This window comes from Anopheles coluzzii, chromosome 3, assembly GCF_943734685.1.
Source record: "Anopheles coluzzii chromosome 3, AcolN3, whole genome shotgun sequence".
In the NCBI taxonomy this organism is placed as follows: domain Eukaryota; kingdom Metazoa; phylum Arthropoda; class Insecta; order Diptera; family Culicidae; genus Anopheles; species Anopheles coluzzii.
This window is the reverse complement of record NC_064671.1, coordinates 15,796,105-15,822,102: the sequence shown is the minus strand read 5'-3', so window position 1 is coordinate 15,822,102 and position 25,998 is coordinate 15,796,105. Positions and strand designations below refer to the sequence as shown.

Genomic DNA, 25,998 nt, shown 5'->3' with positions numbered 1-25,998 from the left:
GTTTATTTGCAAGGAGTATTTTTGTAACTTCGTTTCTTCACTTCTTGATACATTTGACCACAATTATTTTACTTTATTTATTTGTTGTTGCCTTACCTTGCGTTTCCTTGATTGTTTTTCTCACATTAAAATTAGAAGTTTTGATATACAATCGCATGTCTTTCCTTAATATAATTGTTTTTTTTTCTGTATGAGGTATTGTGTTGTTTGTGTTTTAAATTACCAGTTTATATTTTATTTTTCATTAGTATGTACTATTATTGTCTTAACTACCATTTCCGTACACAAAGGCAATAGTGTTCTTCATCTCACTTTAAGACTATTGACAAGAGTAGTAACTCAAAAGCATTCAGTAATTAGGTAGCAAAAAAGCACACTTAGTCGACATGTTTGCCTGCCGGGCAGATCCGGCTGGCTTTATTCACCTGGTACAACCTGGCAATGTCCTGTTGCCGGATGAATGAAGGAATAAGTTCCTTTTTCTCTGTAACTGTGCTGCTTGTTGGCATGTATCTGACTTCCTGCTTTTCCCTTCCTGTTTAATCCCTTCCCTTTTAGCTGGTCGGTTGCAACCATGACACAGTATCGCCGCTGGCAAATGGTGGACAAGGCCCGACTTCGGACAGCGAAAACTTGTCGTGGAATGTGTGGTTCTTCTTTACCGCCCAGCTGCTGCTCGGTGCGGGTGCATCGCCACTCTACACCCTCGGCGTTACCTACATCGACGAGAACGTTTCGAAGAAGATGTCTTCCGTGTATTTGGGTGAGTATTGTTCTTGTGGTGTAAATTAGATGAAGATGTGTAGCTATATGTCCCATATGCAAAGGCGGGCAAATGGTTGCATACGCAGTTTAAAATATGCCACACCATGCATCGGTCTGCGCCCCTCTCTCCTTAGAGGCTTCTTTCTTAGACAACCTTCCCCGGGAGGTGGTCGGTGTTGGAGGCTAACCACTGTTGTAAGCTATTCGCAAATGAACACCATAAATTACTCACCGTATAATCTTTGCGACACACTTCTGCTGTCGCCCCTTCTCTGAGGTGCAGCAGCAGTAGCAGCCACCGTTGAAGGAGGATCAAAATATTTTGCAATCACTTCTGTCAAAATAAATCATCTGATTGTGAAATTAAACGACGATCTAAGGGAGAGGGACACGCTGGGAATATGGAAGGGTGACAGAGGGCGTACAAATAAAATCATGCCTTCTTATTTTTCGGGAAGCGATAGGGAAGAAATTCCTCCTTCCTCTAACATCATCCGGTACCGGGGTGGGTGGCTATTGTCGCAGCGAAGAACCAAACCCTCCATATTATTGTGGATTCTACTTTCTCGAAGACAGTAGGAGGGTTTCCCTGTGCTCGAGTCTTTGTGTTTGGCGTGGAACAGCACACACTTGCGAACTGGGCAAACGTTTGGGAATATTGGTAGTGAGAAAAGGGGGTCATCGTGATATGAAGGGTGATAAAAATGCGTACATCTTCATCATAATTTTATTAGCATCCTTTTATTAACCCTGTGTGAAATGGTGCGTCAAAACGGTTTCCTGTAACCCCCGCTGGAAGTACGAAAGAAGGGCAAAGAAAGCATATCGTGATGCAGTTTTATGGAACAAGATTGACATAAAGAAGATAACCCAGAGAAAAAAAACATAACACAGCAAAGTTTTTGCATAAAATGAGTATCAAAACAAATTTCACTGTAGAAGCTAAACAACAGAGAAGAGAAAGGCTCGAAGGTACTATAGACTACGGATTTTTGTTATCATACAACTTTGGGTAAGTAATACGGCTTTTATTTATTGGAAAAATTAAAGCTGTATTGATTCGTTCACGTATCAAGAACTTTTCCAACGCATAGACTCATTGAGGAAATTATAACGACTAAAGAAAACTTCGTGACTGCCCAAAGAAATATATTACATGTAAAACTCAATTCCCGATTTGCAAATTAATGGAATATTAATAAACTACCGACAGTCAAGATCACATAATATTTTGGAGTAAACAATAAGATTCCTTGTCCCGATAATGACCAATACCAACTACGTAGTTCTACGGAGAATTCATTTATGTACTAGAAACTAAGTCTCATCATGATTAGATTCTCCTAGTAAAGAGATTCAATACGTCATAAAGACCGATCATTTTCAAAAGAATATGCTGTAACCAAAAATAGAGAACTTTGTTCAATTCAGCCATGTAGCCACCCGATTTCCGACAGGTCTCGCTTCACCTGATCCCAGACCGTTTGGCATGGTTATCGACATTAAATCTATCTCGAAATCTAACGTTAAAGTCGTATCCGCTAAATTTTGACTCTAACTCACCTATTTTTGTCTCAAAGGCACCAATTTTTGACAGTGCGCATCAATTTTTGTCTCTAAGGCATGAATTTTTTATTGTGAGTCAATCGCTCTATTTACAAAATTTAACGTTTTTTTCTGACACTGTGGAAACTATATTTGAAGTTTTAACAGAGTGAAGAATTTGGCATGTAGGTGTAAAAAACGGCTCTAGAATTTATAAAATTTCTTTATTTTTTCTCAAAAATAAATTAAACTACACAGTTTTTGTATTGTTTATGTGATTTAAAATTACATTTGTTAATAATGTGCTAAAATACCATGTAAAATTATCATGATTCCTACAAGAGTCAAAAATTGATGACTTACAGAAAAAAATAGGTTCGTTAGTGTCAAAATTTGATGCGCACTGTCAAAAAATGATGCCTTAAAGCCAAAATTAGGTGACAACGATTATAATAAGCATAGATAAATCTAACTTTACACAGGACAAGAATTGATGTTGTCTCTCGTATTTTACTGTTCATATACTACGTTAATAACCACTACAGGATATTGTTTCTTAGTATCAGAAGTTTATACAGAAGTTTAAAAAGAAGGTTTTGTAAATCCAACATTGGTATTATTTTCTTTCTTAACTGTTCGATATGAAACAATAGATCATTAGGCAGATCTTTTGAAGACGGGTGGTTGACAACTACAGTTAGGTCGTATACTAACCATCCAAGAAAGTCGTTTTAAACGTGTTGATTGTTAGTGGGGCCGGTCTGGTGGTACAGTCGTACAACATGCCCGTAATGGTTTCAAGTCCCGAATGGATCATGATCTCATAGGCCGGACTGACTATTGTGCTATAGGTAAATCAGTCAGTCACTAAAAGCTAAGCTTACTAGTGGTGCCTAACGGTTGTGTAGTGCCTAAGATTTTTGGTGTTGATGCTCATCTAGCTCTATTACGTAGCCTCAGGATGGCTAATTACGACGAAGCCAGGATCCTTTGTATTATTTCTCTTTTATTTTTTTACTTTTAAGTTATTTAGATGTATGGTAAACAAGCAAATATCTCTACATTCATGCTCTATAATATTTAAAATTATCAAAACAAACAACTTCTTTCATCTAATACTTTCAATGTTCATGTTTGTATCACCCATTCAATTGCTCGCAACACAACACTATCTTCAATCTTCAATCGGCACAATGATTTTTTCCCTGAGTTGCACCGCAACATAGAGCCGCTCAACTCTTTAAATGTCCTATTTGACGCAGCTGCACTTGTGCTTTGGGGTGGAAAATTTCACATCAATTTTTTTCCTCACCTCCAACGGACTGTTCGGACCTGGGGGCCCATTATCAACGGAACCCAACCAATTGAGGTTGGCTTTTGTACGTACGGATGGATCGAATTTCAATCGTATGCATTGGGTGAATGATTGGGTAAAACAGGCTGGCATCTCCCGCTGATGGATTGGGTTGTGATGTTTTCTGCTGAAACCATATCCCGATGCTTAAGTAGTAGTGGTGGGGTGGATACTGGCTATAATTTGTGCACTTGGTAGTAGGACCGTTTGTCGATTGATTAGATTTGTCTTTGCAGCTATTTTTTCATCTCACTACGACGGTGTCGCTTGGCTGGCGTAAATCTAGTTAGTGACAAAGTGAGTCAGGGCGGAGAGATAAAAGGAACAATAACAACGTGCATTATGCACGCTCTCATAGTGCCAGTGGAGTTTGATTGATTTTTGATTGAAGGTTTTGAAGGCGCCTCCCGGAATTGAAGAACAATTGTGTGTCCCTTTTAACTTCAAAATATGATTGGTGAGGGTCGGGAAAAATCGGATGGGCCAGAAAATGGAGCAAAAGGTGACCGTATTTGATTAATTGAAATGGGGATTATTTTTTACTTACTTTAAAAAAATTAATAATATAGTTTTTGTTATTAAGTTTTAACATCCTGTGCTTTTAAAAAAGTGTTTATCATTATTTTCACATCTTCCAAGCTTGCTTATGAATAATTTAAATAATAACTCCCCTTTTCCACCCTCGCAAAAACGATGTTTCCTTCTAACGTGTCATCTTTCCCATTTACAGGCATTTACTACACGATGGCGGTGGTTGGACCGGCTGCCGGCTATGTCATCGGTGGCCAGCTGCTGCTCTTCTACACCGATATGTTCGTCGTCGATGCTACCACGTAAGTTTCTCACCATTCCGGCGCTAAGCGTTTTACTTTAAAGCGAGTAAAAATATTCATACGGATCGAAAGACTGATCTGCTTTTAATCTACTTGTTTGCAAGCTCATCCATCATATCGATAGCACATTCACATCCCGGTGTTCCCTCTTTCCCTAATAGTTCACAGCCACAAATGTGCTATGAATTTCCCTTTTTCCCCCTGCAAGAAAAAAAAATAACAACAAACATAACACATGCTCAACGTGTTGCATCTAATATTAATAAATTCAAATTACGTGGAAAATTCATCCCTTGGATCGTACCGCATTTATCGCACCGTTTAGTGTGATGAAATGGCCATTTTTGGCATGTTGTCTTGCACGTACACGGTCCAAAAAAGATAGTTGGTGCAGGGTGCAAAACCCTATTGTTTGGCCAGACATGTGCGACCCTTTTTCTTTGGGGAAGACATGACAGATTTATTAAAGCACCACCTAGCCTACACCTAACACCTTACTACAGACAAGGTAACATCTTGCAGTTGATCCGTATCGTCGCACGTTATTTTCCTCCCTGTCTGAGAAGACCATGGAGATTGTTCGGAGGCTTTATCGTCCGAAAAATTGCACAGAATCTGTAACGCGCAACACGGCACATCGAAAAACGCAGTGTGATGCTAGTGCGTCACAATAAAGCACGAACCCCGAATAGTGAAACTATGGTGGTGCAGATGCAAAGAGACGAAGGGTAATATGCCGGCAGCGGAGCTCATTGGACTCATTACGGGCGTTGCATGGGGGGAAATGGTTCATTTCCTTCAGAAATCATAATGACTGGCGTCATCCTGCTCGACGAACGTTAGTGAGCGAGTAGGGACGGAAAGAATGAAATTTGGGCCAGCGGATCGGCAGCTATACCACGTCTGACACGTTTTACGAATGTGATGATGAAAAATGGCGAATAAAAACATGCCGTTTGTTTGGCCTCTTACCAGTTCAGGTTTTTAATGATGCACGAAAAATAGGAAAATAAAATAAGATGTCAAGATCTGTGCATTGCTTTATGATAAAATCAACAATTTCACTCTTAAAAAATAAACAAACATTCAAAACCTTTCTCTCACCTTCTTATATCTAAACTGCCAACGGGGGTATAAGCTAAGAAGAATCCCTCATCCTGTTGCTTCCTGTTCGTGTCATAGCACAGCACCAGTTGGCTCGAGGCAACGGAAAAAATCGACTGGCTGCCACATACACCAACCACGGGATGGAATGATCGATCTTCCACCAGGCTCCAGGTTCATGCCAGTGCATTGGCGTTTGTGAGTAAATTGTGTTACGGCCGACAACGTTGTTGCTGTTGTGTGGTGTATGTTGTTCCGGGAAAATATATCAACCTTCCGCCACAAACTCTATAGCCGGCGGTGGTGATGTTACAGGTGTGAGGCCCGTCCGAATGTTCGTACAGCTCAGCTCTAGATACTTTTCTCGCAGCATTTCCATAATAAGCAATTCGTTATGCTGCGGAAAAGGTAATAAGCATTTTTGCATAGTCTGTTACCCTGTTAAGGGGCGATATACTGAAAGCATGCAGAAAGGACATGCAAAAAAACTAGCTAGGATTTTTTTATGTTCTATCTATTGCAAATGTTTGCGCTGTTGCATTTTCTTTAAATATTGTACTACTTTTTATTATTTATGTTGTTATTGTATTTTACAATTCTTTTAAAATATTATTTTATTCTTTTATTTACATTAATGCTCATCTTTAATTGTTTATTTCTAGATTTAAGCTTTGACATGTGTTATTATATTTAGTCCCTTTTATTTAGATTACATATAATTTCTCATCTTTTTCAAAAGACGGAATTTTGATTTGGCTAACATGTGTTCGTATTTTTTATTGAAATTTTTAGTTTGCTTGCATAGATTCAGTATATTGTTATGTTCAAAAAATGTTTGTAAGTGTGCGAATGTTTATTTTTATATAATGTTTACAAAACTTTATTTAATATTTTTTATTCGCTTTTTGATCATTATGAGTATAAATTGTATTATTATGTTTTATTATTGTTTCTTTAAATTTTTTATTATTCTTGTTATTATTTTTATTATTATTTTTGTTATTGTTATTATTATTATTTTTTTAATTATTATTATTATTATTATTATTATTATTATTATTATTATTATTATTATTATTATTATTATTATTATTATTATTATTATTATTATTATTATTATTATTATTATTATTGTTATTATTATTATTATTATTATTATTATTATTATTATTATTATTATTGTTATTATTATTATTATTATTAATATTATTATTATTATTATTATTATTATTATTATTATTATTATTATTGTTATTATTATTATTATTATTATTATTATTATTATTATTTTTATTATTATTATTATTATTATTATTTTTATTATTATTATTATTATTATTATTATTATTATTATTATTATTATTATTATTATTATTATTATTATTAATATTATTTTTCTTATTTTTAATATTATTATTATTTTAATTATTATTATTATTATTATTGTTATTGTTATTATTATTTTTATTTTTATTGTTTATAATAATTTTTTGATAACTCTTATAACATACTCTTTGATACCTTATTTTAATATTATATTCTTATAATCGGTTTTTCATTTTTAAGTTATTGTATTCGACAAAACTTTTAAACGCAAAAATTTTAAAATTTGTAAAAAAATATTTTCAACGTTTTAATTCATCAATGAACTATTTTGTATGCCAAATCATGTCTGAAAGAGCTTAACTCAACTTTTTTTTATATTGCAGAGATTTTGTCTGCTTTAAATAATAAAAAAACAACCAATCATATGATAAAAACGGATAACAATTTAATTTACAATGCATTTCAAGGTGAAATAAATCCAAAATAGAAAGCAGCATTGAAACTGCCTTTAACTGTAACAAATATCTCATTTTAAAAGCCGTTTTTCGAAACGTGTTGAATTGACGTGGCTAATTTTTAAATGAACTGTGTGTCTCCCCTGCCCATACGCCACAGCCAATGACACAATTCCACTGCAAATACATTTGTTAAACGGATTTTAATCGTTTTTCCGCGCGTTAGAAGATGAATTGCCTGGCTGCGATCGATTCCCCCCGCGAAATGATTGATGATCACCTGTGGTCTTAATTAACGCTCGACACTTGAGAAATGAAAAAAAAACACACACACACACACACACACACACACACACACACACAAATGCATCCCCCTGATACTATATTGCAAAGGGGGGGGCCCTTACTCACTCCTCCGCATTACTCGGTCGAATGTTGCCAGTACGCTGCATTTTAAACGCTGCGTTTCGTGTGCACTTGCTGCAAGCTGAAACAATTGATCGATAAATGAACCCCAAAAAAGCAGGCAGCGCGGCCAACCCCACAGCGAACCAAAATCCCATTTGTAATCCATGGGAAAAGTTGATTTTAATGAATGGAAAACGTCACCGAAACCGCGCGCGAATGGGTTTGTTTCGCGCATGAATGCACACTGCCCCGCATGTGTGAGCAGGAGGAATGGATTGGGTAAAGGACAAAACCAGTCAGTTGATCCTAGCAGACACGGGGAAGCCATTTCTATGGCACCTTGCATAGAACAACAACACAGTCCCGCGTTTGTCCGTTTGTGCGCTGAGTGTGTGCATTTATCATTTTTTAATTGTCTTTTCTCCTGTGTGTTTTTCCATTTTTTTCGCCCTTTTTCAGTAGATGACGTACTGTTGGTGGATAGTTGGGGATGTCGGTGAGATTTGGTAAAAAGTCCCATACGGTCATTTTGTGTAGTAGAGAGAACAAAACTAAGCTTATAAACGAACGGGGCCCAGGGACCAGCGACTCAGAACGGGCAGAACAATTCCCACCTACACACGCACCCACACGGTTCCAATATTGCCATTTAGAACCGTGCTGAAGCATTGTCCTTGTGGCATCGTCCTTGTGTTGTGCCCGTGTTACGCGCGCTCGCTCCCGAACAATTGCAACGGTAGCTACGATTGTAACCATCGTAACTGTGGGTGTGAAAAAAAGAAACCCCTGACAACAACGTGACTACTAGGGAGAGAGAGAGACAGCTCTGGAATGTCCGGAACAATGTGTCCCGTGCTTGAAGGTGTAGTAGAACGCCACCATTGAGGATATCCGCCATTAAAATGGAGTTTTTATCCGTATCTGCACAACCTAACCGACGGAAAAACACGCACTTGTACCGATGCCTGCCCGCACCGTTAGTTTTTCTCACACCCAACCACCTCAACCCGCAGGATCACGTGGTGGATGTAGTACTATATTATTCTATTTATTAACCTTTTCCCTGTTATTTTTTTGTGGCTTCCGCTGTAAATTTCTCTCGCACTAACTCCCTCTTCTTGCTCTCTCTCTCTTTCGGACAGGCTCGGTCTAACGCCCCACAGCAAGGTATGGGTCGGGGCCTGGTGGATTGGGTTCGTTTTCATGGCAGCGTTCTGTTTGCTGCTGGCCGTCCCGATCCTAGCCTATCCGCCCGCCCTGCCCGGCTCGGAGAAGCTGCAGAAAGTGTCGGAAGCTCACCGGGGCGGTGACGACGGGGACGGTGAGCGGAGCCAGGAAACGTTCACCAAGATCAAGCAGATTCCGCGAGCGCTGCTCGCGTTGCTACGCAATCCGACGTTTTTCTTCCTGAATCTGGCCGGGGCATCGGAGGGGCTGGTCATATCCGGGTTTGCCGTGTTTCTGCCGAAGCTGATCGAGAACCAGTTCAGCGTGACGGCGGTCTGGTCCGCGCTGCTGATGGGTAAGTGTGATCGGTTTGGAATGTCAATAGTATTTAGTAGGGAGGATTCATTTCTTATTGTACGTCGGAATGTATATATGATTTATTACATTTAGGGGAGATATCTATTGAATCAATTGTAGTTTTGTGTTATGCGTGTTCTACCTGTTGGTTTATTAAGAGTAAAATTAGTCTTTTATTAAGTTAATCAAGCAAATATCATAATGTTAGATCATAACGTTACATATGAATGCTTGTTAATATTGAAGAAGCCTGTTGAATTGATGTAGCTTACAGGGTTATCCAAGTCAGTGTCGAATGTAAACGTTGTTATTCTCCGTGTGCAACATGTTAATCTGTACCTATCTGATATTTCATTTTCATCATCATAATTTTTAATTTCTTCACAATGATTTTCAACACAACTCAAGCTGGATTGAGTTTGGCAGTTCTTTGTGATGTGTTGAAAATCATGTGTTGAAACTGAAGTTTCATTTTGAAGCAAATACACTATTTGATAGCTGTTGAAAAACATCTTGGATGTGTTGAATAATTATGTGCACATTCGAAAGTGACTTGGAAAACCCTGTAAGCTAGATTGAGTTTGACACAGTTCTTTGTGATGTGTAGAAAATCATGTGTAGAAACTGAAATTTCATTATGAAGCAAATTTGACAGCTGTTTAAAAACATCTTGAAGGCGGTAAATAATTATGTACACATTCAAAAGTGGCTTGGAAAACTTTGTATTATTTCAGCTGTATTTGTTTTGTTTTAAATTGTAACCTTGAAATTGCTCATTTGAATTTTATTTTCAATACAGAGTTTCTTATGAGAGTTTGTTTTTTTGTTTTTGTAGAATTTATATTTGATTTTATTAGATTTTTTGAGGACATCTCACAATATTTTGACTAATATGTTAAATGTGTCTCACTAATTTTATTTGTATTCTCCGAACATGTTAGAAGTAAATGATTTTAAATAATTCTAAATAATATCGCTCGATTTATACCGTGTAACCGATTGAAATATATTGTGGATGTAAAAACAAAAAAAATAAAATAAAATCGTTAGATGAATTCAGCAAATTTTGAAAGCTTTTAAAAATTCTTGGAAAACCTTGAAAATTCGATATTTTAGCTACTGTGACGAACAACAAGCTCCCATAATGTTGGAGAAGTACTAGATTCGTGTATGCTGTATGCAATATAAGGTGTATTTTTACACTTTTTCAACTTTTGTCATTTATTAATGAATTAGTTTCACGACCTTTTTTTATTTTTTTTTTTTGTAATTTTCTTCAAAATAATAGCAAATCAGCACAAAGTTCTTCGCAGACCCCGGTTATCTAGAGCCGCTTACTTAACATTACCTTGTTTTCACTTTTTCACCTTTTTTATGAAGTTTGAGTTAATTTTTGTTTGAATATACATTCATATTAAGCTCGTTAAACTCGCTGAACTGAATATTATTGAACGGTGACCGGTTTTTATTCTCATTCGGTCAACTGGTCTTTGTTTTAAGAAAATCTTCATTTTTTTATCTTATATGCATTAATCTTCATGAATTCATATATTCTACTGTTTCCGGATATTGCAGTGTAGCAATAGTATTTTTGTTACTCTAAAATGATATAAAGGATAATAGAGATATCTGAAAATGGTGGTCATTGTGTGTTTACACCTCTTTTGCTTTGGATTTCGACACAAGTTCGTACGATAGAATGATCTTCATGAAATTTATTTTCACGTAAGATCTGTTTCAATCTGCTGAGAATGATTTACATGTTAATGACTACATATTAAGATGAAATTCTGTACCAAACAGTGTTATAAATTTAGTAGATTTGAATGATGCGTAGACTATGATCGAGCTGTTTGTTGCTGATACTAGAAGCTGTTGGGGATTTAGGGACTTCCTTATCGAAACCTGTTTTCCAATAATTGTCTTCGTCCAATCTAACTCTCTCTATCTCTTTAACTTTCCATTTTCCAGGCATCATTACCGTACCTGCAGGCGGTGGTGGAACGTTCCTGGGCGGGTATCTGGTGAAAAAGCTCCACCTCTCCTGCTCGGGCATCATCAAATTCTGTCTCTTTGCGACGATTTTCGCCGCCCTGTTTACCGTGTGCTTTTTCCTCTCCTGTCCAAACCTCACGTTTGCCGGCGTTACCGCTCCCTACTTTCCGCACGAAAACCTCGACACCCCGTACGCCCGCTCGACGGAACCGCGCGATCTCTACTATCTGCCCAAAAATCTAGACAACGCGTGCAACGACCGCTGTGCCTGCAGCCGACGGAACTACGAACCGATCTGTGGAGCGGACGGCATCATGTACTACTCCCCGTGCCATGCCGGTTGCAGCGAGGAGATCAATCTCGAGAACGCCAAAGTGTACCGGGACTGCACGTGCATCAACGCGACGTTCCACGGCGAGCAGAGTGCGCTGTACGGTGGCGGCAGCTACGATGCCGTCAACACGATGTGCCAATCGCGGTGCGACCATCTGTGGATCTTTGTGATGCTTTGCTTTTTGGTGATGTTTTTCACCTTCCTGGCGACGATGCCGGCCCTGTCGGCGACGCTCCGGTGCGTGCACGACGATCAGCGCTCGTTCGCGCTGGGGATACAGTGGATTAAGGTGCGCGTGCTTGGTACCATCCCTGCGCCGATGATCTTTGGCCGGCTGATCGACGAAACGTGCATCTTGTGGCAGGAGTCGAGCTGTGATGATCACGGCGCGTGTTTGGTTTACGATAACGCGTTCATGAGCAAGTAAGCAGTGTGTGTGTGTGCGGTGTCGCACCAGCCGTGTTATCAGCCCTATGCTAAGCAAACTTTCTTCTCTCTATTTTCTACGCAGATACATGCTACTGCTGGCACTGGTCGGTAAGGCGTGCTCGATACTGTTCTTCTTCGGCGCCTGGTTCTACTACATCCCACCAAAAACGATCACCAACGGCGATACGGCGACGCATCAAAAGCAGACGGACACAACGACAAACCAGCAGAAGGTGCCACCAAACGGGCATATTAATCCTACCGGGGTGGAAAAGTATTGAGCGCATAATCAAACGATGGCCGACCAGATCTGCTCAATCTCAACATGCAGCTTTTTTTGTGTAACACCATTGCTCTAAAGTCATACAACAAACAGTACTCTTAAGTGTCATAATTGTACGTTTTCCCGCGCATTCCCATTAATTGATATTTAAGGCAAACGGTTCTCACGTTCACACACAAAATATCATGTAAAATTAACATTAATAATCGTATAGCGTAGAGCGCGCTTCGTGCAGCGGTTTAAAGTAAGTTCCAGTCAGTTAGAAAAAGGTGTAGCAGTTTAGTAGTCGGCTCGGTGGAATCGATTCCAGAATCGTTGATGTTGTTTCACAGTCGTGTAGCGTAGTAGCTTTTCTTTTTGTTGTGTTCTCTTTCTCTGTATCGTCCAATGATTCTCAGGATTGTGACTGAAGCTGTATTAAGAGCCGTTACCGCTCAGTTTTTTTGTATTTAGTCATTTTGTCTTCGATATTTCATAACCCCCCTGCACTGATAATGACCAGTTTTATAGGAATAATGGATATGTATGTACTGCCAAAAAAACCAAACTTGTAGACTCTATATAGTGTGTAAGAGGTCATTCGAATAAACTGGAACCCTTGAACTAGGAAATTGGTTGAAATGTATAACGAATCGATGACTTTCCAATGGTAATGTAATATTTTGTGGACGGTAGGTTATTGTAAGCTAGTTCGAAATTGTATTTGGAAACAGTAATCCGAAACGATAGTTCTAGATTCTCAATGTTCACGCGAGAACAACAGAAAACCGTGCGTTAATTATTTTGATGTAACCGATTTACCGAATTTGAACTTCTAGCTTTCGCTAACGTACAATAGATGGCGCTTTGTGTGTATGATAAAGGTGCGCATACACGAGACTGTATCGCTGGAACTATTACTGCCAGAGATATGGATTAGTTTTTTTTTTATTTTATCTGAAGTCGTTTCATTTATTTAAGTTTATTTGTTTAATGAAAATTTTACGTCGCAACAAACTAGAAGTCATGTTTCCTTGTTACAGTAACATTTTACGACGAGTTTACATACTAAACCACTTAACAAATGATCACTTCTTAATTTTAAAGCACTTCTATAAGCAAATACGTTAAGAGTTTTTAAAATTAGTTTGAATTTTTGAACATGAACGAAATATGAACGTGTTGCCGTTGAAGAAATGTGATGTTTTTGTGGTTCGTGACATTAATCCCTTCACAGTCTCGTGCCTCTGAAAAAATAGACCAAATATTGTCACCCCTTTTCGGACAAAATGGGAGCGAAATTGTTTTTAGGAATCCTATAAGGACAGCACTGCTCGGGCAAAACTGTGAAGGGATTAAATTTCTTTTCCCGCATGGTTTGAGTTGAGGCGATAGACAAATTGATATTATTTGTTTATATATATTTGAATGGTCGTTCATTCAAACTAAGAGGTCAGCAGTTAAATCAGAGACTATATCATGTGGGAAATCAGGTTCCTTCTTGGTTGGGATGCTGTAGCCAAGGACCGAGCATCCTGGAGAATACCCTACTAGCAATGAGAATGAAAAACCCAAGTGCCACAAATTCACTAAACGACCACTAAACGGCTTCTAAACGACTCAAGTTCTCTACCTAAACGGAATATAGAAAGACTTCGTTTAGCAGACGGCAAACGACTCATGCATTCTAAAAATAGCGAAAAAGATGGTGGCGCACTCTGTTGGTGGGATACCCCAACCAGTTGAGCTTCATTCGCTTGGAGGAGAGTTTTCTCATTTCCTCTGTACTGTTGTATGGTTTCGCATTGAAGTTATGCATCGCTAGAACTAGAACGGCGATACGCTTGTTTAAATACTTAACTCCAACAGAAACCACCAGTACTGAAGCAAGTGAGATTCGAATAATGGTCGTTGGTGTTGATACCCACGTATCTGACCACACGACCATTGATATAGATTTTTGCTCGGCAAGTTAAAAGGCTATATAGGTCATGATTAGATAAAAGTTGTCGAAACACATTGCAAGAAAAGGATAGCAATATAATGATGAGTTGTAATACGCCATCTATTGATCAAAGCAATGAAGCTGTGGAGCTTTCATTTTTTTACTATGGATATTCAATTTTCCAGTCGTTTAAGCTTAATCTGTGGCGCTTGGGAAAGTGTGCGACTTTCAGGCGAGGGGCATGTAGAAGCATGGGGAGACGGTTGGAAATTCGCGGAATTGCTCGGAGGCGCGAGCGTGTTTTGGTTTCTACACAGTTTTTGCACTCACACAATTACACATGTGTGAATGTGTGCGTTCACTTTCAGCCTGCGCGCTCAGTTTGGTTTTCTCGCAGCGGCATGCGGGTATCGGTGTCTCGCTCGCACTAGTGCAGCGAGTGTTCCTCTGTGCGCTCCCCTTCTTGCCACCACACGAAATCGTCAGTTCAGCTCAAGCGTTCGCCGTGAAAGGCTGCGCGCGTGTTAGCCTAAGTCCCGGGCGATCGATGTTTCGCTAAGTGTTGAAGTGTTGTGCACATTGAAATGAAGCTGCGCTTTTCTTTCACCATTTATCTTAAATGTGTGATTTGCGCTGCTTTATTTCAATGTTTATTTTTGCTGTATCGAACATCAACAACGGGATCCACGCAGTTTGACGGCTCTTTGAAATACGACGATTTTTTTATATTAAGAATTTGTGTGATTTTGTGGCAAGATTGTGTGAAGCTATGTGTGAAAATGCCCCTTTATTTGCAATAAAAGTGATAAAATATAAACCAAGTTTGATGTGTTCAAGTTTTTGTTTTGATTCGGGTGTACCAAGTCCGAATGAAGGAAAGCGCACAGCGCGCTACGAAAGAAACGAGCGGGAGGGGGTGTCAGTCCAGCGCAGCGCAATTCGCTGGAATCAAGTGGGAGGGGGTACCAGTTCAGCGCTGCGCAAGCCGAAAGAAACGGGAAGGAAGGGGTATGAGGAAAATACTATGAAACAGCGCGAGCGAGCGTTCTTTACAGCGAGAGCGCCTCGTGTATTTTAAAGGCAAGCAAGAGAGCGCATTCTCTCCGTGGTAGCGCTCCATCCGCCATTTTTAATTCTCAGCCCAAAACAACGGACTTCGGATCCGTGCTTGGGCCGGACCCCCACCGCGTGTTTCTACCTACCCCTCGCCTGAAAATTTCGTTCTCTTTGTCTGTCGGGGGGGTACCAGTTCAGCGCTGCGCAAGCCGAAAGAAACGGGAAGGAAGGGGTATGAGGAAAATACTATGAAACAGCGCGAGCGAGCGTTCTTTACAGCGAGAGCGCCTCGTGTATTTTAAAGGCTAGCAAGAGAGCGCATTCTCTCCGTGGTAGCGCTCCATCCGCCATTTTTAATTTCGAGCCCAAAACAACGGACTTTGGATCCGACTTCGGGCCGGACCCCCACCGCGTGTTTCTACCTACCCCTCGCCTGAAAATTTCGTTCTCTTTGTCTGTCGGGTAATTATTGACGGGGACATGACTCTACGACGTGCTCAACTGTGAGTAGGACAGCAAAGGAAATAGAGAAAAGTGAAAGAGAGAGAAAGAGAGAGAGAGATAGAGATAGAGAGAGAGAGAGAGAGAGAGAGAGAGAGAGAGAGAGAGAGAGAGAGAGAGCTCTTGTCTAGTTGGCACTGCAATAGTTGGGGTTTCTCCCAAGGTGTATGGATATTAGGAGGTGAAGTGCTTCAGAGCAAATTGACATTTCACGACTTGACATAACAATACTTGGGGCTCCGGTATTAAAACCAGGAAGGGCTGGAAGGGGTATAGAAAATTGTATGCGATTTGACATAACAATACTCAATGATGGCGCCCGGAAAACGCGCTAATAATTCACCTTCTTAATAAACACACCTTGGTTTTCTCCAACCAACGAGATAGCTTTGGATGAAAGAAACAATCCACTAAACGCGAAATCTCGAGATACGCTATTGTGCTCGGTACCGTACGATAGCATAGATCGGATGACTGTAGTCTTATCAATGAGCTGTGTTTTGTATTATAAAAAAAAAACTATTGCTCTCTAGCGTTCTTTATGTTTATTTCGATTTATATTTTCGCAATAATTGGATAGAGCTCTACTTTATACCTGTCTTTTTCTGAAAGAACATTTAACTAAAAAAAATTGGTCGTTTAACAATCATCTGTTTTAATTTCCAACCTTTTAACTTCCAACTGTACCTTTGAAACACACAAACCTGCAAACTAGCCTAGCAGCTGATGGCAAGGAGACTGTCACCCCGTATAAACGCTGCTTTACATTTGTTACAGGGGAACGCGCGCGTTCCGTCAACCGTATCAGTGTGTGCGTGCCTTCAGCTTTCTATGCTGAAAGAAATTGACCACACAGCGTGCAGAGCTTGTGTACGTGTACGTCAGGATCGCTGTCAAAAATCGGGTTTCCTCTGCGACGGTCGGACGTGTCTGTGCGCTCCCGTGTTGAGAGCAAAGTGAAAATTTTCTACGAAATCATCAAAAATGTACTTAATTTACGTTACGTAACTTGTGTGTAAGTGTGCTGTCGTAATGAAATGCCGAAAATATTGCAATCTAATCGATCAAAAGTGGCAAATATTGAGGTGAAACAGTTCTGCTATTTCCGAGCTGCTGCAGGCCAACCAAAGCAGGAAAGTTGTGTCGCCATGAGTGTGTGAATGTTTTGTTTAGCGAATGCTGGTGAAATGCCTGTGTGTGTGTGTGTGTGTCTCCTTTTTCCCGTCGAATATGATTTCTTATGCTGCGTTTTAAGATAACTGACGATATTGGTGCAATGTTGTGAGAAATTATATGTTTTCCCCTATATGGCCAACTTCACAGTGCACAGAAAAGAAGAAATGCAACAGCAATGCAAGTGATGTTCATCAATAATTTACTGCTTTCTAAAATTGAACGAAAGCTGGAAGGTTTTTGTTCAGAAATTAAAATTGTAGAAAAAAACGAGAAATAATACAAATTCTGCTCAACACCAAACACCACACAAACACACAAGTATCTTCACCCCTTTTATCATCATCCCCTGTATTTGTTGTTCTTTATCTGCTTGTGACCCTTGTTTGTTGTGTCGCACACTACGCTATTCCTAAAGCTTCCTCACCCTTTCCCAACATAGTGTCCAACAACTAGCACTCGAGCAATTGCAACTCGAAAATGCACCTTTCCGACTGGTTGGCGCAGTCCGGAGCATATGCTCCCGCGAGAGCAACAAAGTGTGCCGCTGCGTTTTACACCTTTTGTAGTTTCATTCGTGCCTTTTGTTTTTCTATACCTGTTTCCATCGATGATCGATTTTCTTCGAATATGTCACCAAGGACTAGTGTGGTGTGCACACACCACAGCCATCGTCGTCTATTTTGGTCGTTCTGTGCATGTGCTCTATCGGGGTGACAAGGGCGAAAGGAATGGGAGGGCCGCCACGGTCATGTTTCATAATCACAGCAGCAGCACCCCAACACCGGTAGCCATAGCACACAGCACAGCTGATTGTTGTCCCGGGACACCACCGAGTAAAGACCGAGTTGGATGTGTGTCGTGGGGGCAATGCATTTTTGCTAGTGGTTGTAGTAGAAGCTGGGGGGAGACTTTGCAAATAATTTAATTTTTATGTAAAAGAAATTTAGAAACGTTTTAGTGTAATGTGGTTTTATGAAAAGAAAATCCAAAAAAATCGATTAAATAACTTAAAATTTATTTAATATTTTTAAAAACTAAAAATGGTACAAAAATCAATGGAAGACTCTTTATGGGACCTATTTTATCGCGAGCAATTAAACATAGCACACCGCAAAAGGATTAGCTTTGTGGTGTTGGGTTTGCTTTTATGTTAGTTTTTGGTTCGGTTCCATCCATCGCATGTTTGATTGCAACTGTTGGTGTTGGTGTGTTGGCGTTTGTCTGTACTATGTGGATCCGATGGCAACGTGGCTACTGCTGTTGTTGCTGCGGTTCGTTGTTTAGATGATCATCATCCTCACAAGAGAGTGTGAGCATCAAAGCATGCCAAAGGCTACTTTGCTGATGCTGCACATACGTGCCCGCGTAACGTGCTGCACTAGTAGTGGTGCGCCCCCATGTGTGTGTGCGTGTTTGTGTGCTCTAAACAAGTGCCGTGATTGTTCGCTGGTAGAGGGCTTCACGCGCCCATCGCTGGTTCAACCACAAAGTGTGTGATTTTGTATTTATAATCTTTTTCGCCTGACGAGATTGTTGTTGCGCTGAGAAAGGTGAATGAATTGCGCGCACAAAGAGAGAAGGCTGCCAGTGCTGGCGGCTTGCAAATGTAGTATGCTTCTAATCTGCGTGGCAAAAAGGTTTCATTTCTCTTTTGCTCTTGTCTCTATCGGTCTCACAGTGCTTGCGAAGTGTGAACAAAGTGCAATAGGAAGAAAAATCGGTGAAATTTGTGAATTCTCATTGTCCTGTTGTCGTCGGGCGGCCCAGAAGAGGCGAGAAGTGTAAAAGTAGTGTAAAATTAAAGCGATTTGTCTCAGCAAGAATCGTGTTCGGTGGGGAAAGGTTTCATCATTTAGTTGGAGCAAAGAATTGAGGTAGAGGTAAGTTGATAATATTGTAGTAAAAGCATTGCGCACTAGAAAATGGTTGATCTTGTTTTAACATTTTTGTTTTAATTAGAATGCTACTGGGAGATTTATTGGTAAAATGCTCATGCACCTTACGCATGGCATGCTTTGTGTCTTCGGCTACAAAAAATGTTTATATTGCATCTGTCATCTGTATTTGTTGACAGTAGCGAGTGTAAACAGAATTTAGCATCATTTTGTTTTTCATTTTTTGTTTTTTTTTACCATTTTTCAAATTATGAACACTTGTAATTTTAGTTTTTGAAATTGTTTTTTCATTCTTTAATCAAATTTATTTAATAAACCTTAGAAACTGTTTCATAAATGAGGCAACCTATTTTAAAATATTAAATAAATTTTCATATGTTTACTATTTTTCGCTGATAAAACTAGTTTAAAACACAGTAAAAAAAAGCTCGAAGTAAAACAAACTGTGGTCCATTAAGAACTATCTAATGTTTTCAACAAAAGGGAATGCTTTGCTAGAAATAATTTTAAATCTATTTTTAGTCATATTTAATACTTCTTTCTATAAATCAACCATATTGTTTGCTCCGCCCCATGCTTGTGCTCGCATCATCAAAGCTTTTACACCCCCCGAAAGCCTTCACCGCGCACCAAAACGCGGGGGGGGGGGGGGGGGGGGGGGGGTTGCACGATCGAAGGAGGTTGACTTTCGCACCGGAAACCTGTCATTGACATGGCTTGCCTGTCCCCGTGGTCATTGGGTCGTGGGTAAAAAAATGTTACACGCGGCCATCGTGAAATGATGGAGTTGGGTGAAATCACAAACTGGACAGGTTCGTTAGAGGAGATTGTTCTGGCGGCCACTCCACGGTTAGATTAAAATGTAGGGTAGCAAAATGGGTTTATTGTGATGTGAAAAGTAAACGGAGCGAAAAAGAGTTTATAAGCTCGATAGAAATGTGTTATTTGGAAGAAACTGGATTTAAAACTCGTTTTTTTTTTCAAAAACACTTTTTTGTAATCCCAAACCTCATGCCACTTCTAACCAGTGCTGCAAACTGTCACTGTGAATGTCATAACAAAATCGGACTGCAACAAAAACCAAAAAACCAAATGTCAGCGTCACGTACTCAATTGTGATATTCAGAGGTGAAACTCACAACGGTTGGTCACATGCATGTTTCGTGACATTTTTGTGACCAGCGCTTGGTCAGCCTCTACGTTATGACTTTTTTTTACTGTGATCAGTTTGGCAAAATATCATTGATGTCATGACAAATCCTGACAGAAAAAAAATCAGCTTCACGAGCTCTACTGTAATGATCAGAGGTGAGACTCAAACAGTTTTTGCGACCATCACATGCTTGGTGACAATGTGTGCAACCAACTCTTGGTCAGTCACTTGGTCGCGACATTTTCTGTTGATGATCATCACGATAGTCATGGGAGATATGTGGTGCGTGTGAGTTATTCCAAGAAACAAAATGAGTATGGTTTCTCACTCTATTTGACAGACAATCAAAGAAGTCTGAGCGAGAAAGTATGCCCATTTTGTTGCTTAGGATCACACGTCAAGTATATTCCAAGAATCTTGCGATTATCACCGACAGAAAAAGTCGTGACCAAGTGAATGATGAAGAGTTGGGTGCTAAACAAAATGTCATCAAACATCTGATTGGTTCACCAACTGTTAGAGCCTCACCTCTGATCATTTCAGTAGTGTACGTAAGCTGATTTGAGCTTCGTTTCAGTCATGGTCATGGTGACTGAAACAGTGGCATTTGGCAACACTGTTCACAGCCAGAAAAAAAGTCATGATTATGCTTGCGCCGGCATTAAACTCCGCTTGTCAGTCAGCATATCGGGTTTGGCTTTCATTGAGTATCAGTAATTAACATGAAGCTACCACGGATATGTTCTTTGTTGTCGTTGGTGAACATCTCGTTATGCTCATGACATTTTGCAGCACTGCTTCTAACACAGTCTGCACAGTGCTGCTTTGGTATTTAGGTTGCATTTTGGGCAGTGTGTGACCTGTAACTCACACGTGGTCGTGGCACATCGCCATCACCGCTTACGGGTAAATGGTTTTAGTTGTTTGATTTTGTTTTCATATTTGAGAAACCCGGAAAAATGGTCTGCGAGCCAATAGAGCGCTGTGTTTGTTTATGGTGTTGTTTTGGCCAAAAAGTCACGTGCCGTCTGTAAGAGGTGTGCGTGTGTACTCGTAAGAAGTATGATTCTTCTCTAAATTGTATTTTAGAACATTCATAAATGATGATTGCACCCCGTTGGAGTAGAATTTTTGATTTCGTATGTATAGAAATTGTTATTCTTTACAAATATATACCAATAAATTTTTTGTTGTTGTTTCGAAAAGCTGTTTCTGATGCAGAATCGTTCAGTTATAATTTTTGCAAGCTGAAGTTGAAATAAGTCCAAGACCTTAATTAGCAGCATAAATGCATCCATGTTGTAGTATAGTCTCTTTTATTCTTCCTGTTTTTTGCTCCTGTATTTCACGTCATTTACTATGATTTATATCACACAAAAGCACATTATAATGATCTTCTAGCAACATTTTCTTCTAATACCATTGCAATGTGTGTTAATAGCGGTCTAAAGCCCCCAGCTGTTGATTAGTAAAAGGAAATAAACCATCACTAGTTGAAAGATGACTATCAATAACAAGCGTTTGAAAAGCTTGTTGTGGAAAGGCAGCAGAGATCGCTACACGTATGATATTTCAAACGGCAAGCCTTCGCAAGTCTCGCCTCCCAACAACCTACTACCATCACCACCGCCGGTAATTGAGTAGGCGTAGTCGAGACCGTCAATCATCGAGCCGTTTAAGCTCGATCGTGTGCTGTTGCTGCTGCTGCTGCTGTTGGGCAACACACAATAGTAGTAAACAACACAATCGAGGCCCTGTGGACAACAACTGGTGGTGTTGTGATATTGTGTCACCATGTGTAGTGCGTATGGCATTATGGATGGTTTATGGCATGCGGCCACTCGCTCCATCGAATCCCTTTAACCGACGAACCCTCTTCCCCCCCACGGGGTGCGCACTGCTTCGAAACGGATTTGACGGAGCATCGCTTCCGCATGCTGTCCCGTAACGGATTGTGAACGGATAGTGTAGTTGGTGTTTGTTGGTTTGATAGTTTTGTCTTATCATTTGCCCGCTGAACCGTGAATCGTGTGTGCGCGCACTGTCTAACCAACCATGTTTCTGTGTATGTGTGTGAGCGTCTTACTACGTCGTAAAGACGCACGGAATACGCACTTTCTTTGGGGCTGCCCTGCCAACACAACACGCTGCATCATCACCCCCCGGCTCACCACCGGCACATCATTGCGTAATGGCATTTTCCACTCTCAATCGACGCGGTTAGGGGTGTGATTTTCAAAGTTTTCGGTGAATGCGTTTTTTTTTCATATTTCCAGCCTACTGCGCGTTATGCTGTTGGAGCACACGCTGTGTGTGTTTGTTTATTTGTTTAGCTGCTGCTGGTCTCTTGCTTATCAGATGCGTTACGCCAGCGATGAGCGCGGGTGTGCGTTGTTGTGTTGTGCGGTAGTGGTGGTTGGTTGCTTTACATTTACTTCCCATTTCGTGGTGTTTCATAATTTAATTTCGGGTAAATAAAATCAAACGCTACAACTGGTGTGCTGTGATTAGAGACGCGATAGAGAAGCGGTTAGTTAGTGTTTTTTTTTCTCAAACTTTACCGCTCGTTACGGTCGGATTTTCTACGTGTTTATCTTACATTGTAGTCATTGTTAGAGAGTGAAATTACACGATTCCGAAGCTGGGTAAAGTGTGATTATTTTGGACACATGTACACATACACACACACTGTAGCGCGCTTGCAAGCACGTAAAATCAACAAAGGAACGGGGCTAAGGATATGGGCATCCTTTCGGGTATAATGAAGATGGCATACAATTACCATAAAACAAATGGTCTGTAAACAGCAATTGCTCTGGAGTATGTGCCAACGATCTGTTCTTTTTTTGGCAATAAAAAAGCCAGGTAACAAGAAGCAGCTTTTTTGTTTGGTGTGTCAATCTGGGTTTTCGTAAAGGCGATCGGGTATAGATAGTGTGAGACTGTTGTGTTGAGCCAGCTGACAGTCATCTTGTCTTTTGTCGGTTAGTTGAGTTGGAAATGGAACAGAAATACCTGTGAAAGCATTATAAATATGTTTTTTTTTTCTTCTACAATGCGTTTGAAAGCTCTTGTTCTCTTTGAGAGGTTTTGTAACGTTGCACTGGATTACATAGTGGTGACGACAACGTTCAAAAGGAAAGAAAATGTATGTGTTTAGCCCCACGAATCATTCAATATTAATCTAAAGCGATTTGAATTTATTTGTTCCTATTCTGTACTGTTTTTTTTAATTAAAAATGGTATTATCTTAATGATCTAATGATCTATGATTTATCTAATACACTGATTTGTTACATAACCTTATGAATGATAAGGGCACTATTTTTAAATCTTAAATGTGGATTTTATAATTCATCAAAGTTATAGAAATTAAGTTCAAATTATAGAAACTATTAAGTAGACATTTTTGACATGCTGCATTATATTAATATATAATGTATCGTATAAATCGCGTTGAATTCTTTACATCTTATTGATCGTTGCGTTCTGCCTTCTTGGAATTTTATAACTGATGCAGCACGACAGTGTTTTTAAGGGATTCTCAAAATGCCAAAAGCTTTGTGGAGGACTTTAGAGGGTTCTTCTTATTTTTCTTATTTCTTCTTCTGGCTCAACAACCGTTGTCGGCCAAGTCTGTCTTTAACCACTACTTGTACTTTCAGTGACTTATGGATTACCCTTCCCCCCCATAGCAGGATAGTCAGTCCTACGTATAGCGGCACGGTCTATTTGGGGCTTGTACCCATGACGGGCATATTGTTAAGTTGTTCGAGTTGACGATTGTACCACGAGACCGGCTTGAGTAGAGTGGACTCTATGTTACCCGTTTTTGGACAGGCTTATTTAGAATCCAACTGGGAAAAGGTGCCGCAGAGTCCGATTCTACATGCTATCACATTGTTCTACATGCTCATTTAGAATCCAACTGGAAAAAGGCTAGAAAATCATTGTAATACAATTAATACGCAAAATTACTGTGTTTAACTTTGCTACATAAAACAATACTCCAAAGAAGCATAAATTCGATCAGGTTGAGTACGCGAATGAGCAGTTCGTAATTTTTATTTGACAATTTATTATTTTCAAAAAAAAAATGTGCTTTAAAAATTGCATTCCGATCCATTTACATCCGTTCTCAGTACTATGTTTCTGTGTTCAACCCGTCTGTCGGAAACGTTCTTCCTTAGAACCAATGCAGCAGTTGTGATATCATCTGATAACTTGGTCTCTCTTATGATACCGTCAAAGTACCATCTGATGTAATGTTTACGCCCCAGTACATGTGCTCTCGAGATATATACTTTAACTATTAGATACTGTTGCGTACCAGTTATGATCACACCACCATCACCACTGTAAGCGAATAGCGCCATGGTGAATGTTAATGCCCAGTTTTTGACCACTTAACAGCCACAACTACATTAACTCACCCCAAAACAACGATGATTTGCTTGATTGTAGTGAAATGGTCCAACCACGCACTCGTCTAAATCAAGCCGCATTTCCTGCATCAACCCTTTCGCCTGACGTAGTACCCATGAATATTAGAAAAAGGGTAAATGCGAGTAGTACAAAATGGTACAATAATTCACTGTTGTCAATTTCCGGTCGCTTCATAGTAGTGGTAGCTCAAACAGATAGCAATCGATAATGGTGAATCTCTACAACTTTCCCCCTCCCGAAAGCTGATTTGTTTGCTTGACACATTTTAGTTAGAACGATTAGATATGGCCATAAATTGTACCGCTTCTGGCGGATGCTAGAAAGTAGTACAGTTTGCTTATGCCATGCACTGTGTGTGTGTGCGGTGAGTCTCGCGACAACATTCTTGTCCGGTTTCGGTCGGTCCCTCGGTCACCACCCGTGACATGTGTCGCCTTATCAACGGCGCAAGGTTACATGCTGCAAGGACTGTCAATCCAAAAGATTTTACTTCTTGCTGGTGAGCTGTGTTGTGGTTTCGTCTTATCAACCGCACCAGCATCAACTCCAACTGTGCTTCGTACGCTAAGGGTTGTTTTCACAGCCCTTATCTGCTCTGCTACACTGCTCGACGGGATTTAGTTGAGCAACCGGTCACAACCTTGTCCGCGGTTGGGTCCAGCAACAGCAGGACCGTGTTGTAGTGCCCTTTACCAGCTGCTTAGCTAAGGTAGGCTACCAGCAAAATGACATTTTAAGGTGAAAGATTAATTTAAATGTCAGCTTTAACGGCGCAATACGTTAAAAGCGCGTTTCCTAATGAAGGCTAACTTTGTGATCTTTGCGTTTTGGCTGTGTAATTTGAAGCTTAAATTGGTTTACTTGCTTTGCTTTTTCTAATGACGTTGGTTCCTGTGCAAGACAGTGGAGGTTTGGTTGTTTGTTTGTAGTAAAAATAACAGAGTATTTAGGTAATTTGTACCTTCATCGGCAAAAATTCATATCATGCGCGTGACCGGTCAAACACGATGACAGTAAAAAGGTAGATTGGCAGTGTTAAATATTCGACTTGGAGTGGGATGCAGAAGCACCTTCCCCAGTTAGGGCTAACAGTAATCTCCAGCGAATAACGCTAGCTACACTGTAATTTACCGTGAAGGGCGTGAAAATTTTGAGGAAAACATAACTTTTTTTTTGCAAACTCATAGCGTGGCATGAAAATGTGCCATGTCAAAAGGTATTCATTCCCTCCACCTGAAGAAATAGTAGGTGTGGGAGGATGGGATCGGTTTTTCGTCGCCCTTCCCTGTTGCGTGGGAGGGATGGATTTGATGGGGGGACGGTGCATACCTTTCACTGGAATGCTCGCACCCGCCCGCACACTGTTGCTGAGTGGCAAAATCCCTTGGTCGCATATGACGGCGACGGTTCCAAAACTCGAGCCTTCCCTCTCTCCGCAGGGGCCCTTCTGTTGCGGCGCCAATCAGCATGACGATGACGACGAATGATGTTA

General features: G+C 40.0%; 2 protein-coding genes across 7 annotated transcripts in view; both read left to right on the top strand.

Annotated features, from left to right (window-relative positions):
* The window catches only part of LOC120958411 (solute carrier organic anion transporter family member 4A1), a 49,905-nt gene extending 36,939 nt beyond the window's left edge, over positions 1–12,966 (top strand). Inside the window, exons 3-7 of the mRNA XM_040381200.2 lie at positions 559–763; positions 4,395–4,497; positions 8,933–9,312; positions 11,286–12,066; positions 12,155–12,966. Of these exons, the coding sequence (XP_040237134.2) occupies positions 559–763; positions 4,395–4,497; positions 8,933–9,312; positions 11,286–12,066; positions 12,155–12,353 (1,668 nt within the window). The 3' untranslated portion in view covers positions 12,354–12,966. The remainder of the gene's footprint in view (positions 1–558; positions 764–4,394; positions 4,498–8,932; positions 9,313–11,285; positions 12,067–12,154) is intronic.
* A 3,730-nt stretch (positions 12,967–16,696) lies between these two features.
* The window catches only part of LOC120955160 (solute carrier organic anion transporter family member 4A1), a 54,774-nt gene continuing 45,472 nt past the window's right edge, over positions 16,697–25,998 (top strand). For 2 of the 6 annotated variants that reach the window (XM_040375719.2, XM_049609881.1), the window contains exons 1-2: positions 16,697–16,851; positions 18,691–18,892. The gene's annotated coding sequence lies outside the window, so the exon portion shown is untranslated. Of the gene's footprint in view, positions 16,989–18,690; positions 18,893–22,509; positions 22,531–25,998 lie in introns of those variants that run through there. The other 4 variants (XM_040375721.2, XM_040375720.2, XM_040375723.2 and 1 more) reach the window with 4 other exon arrangements.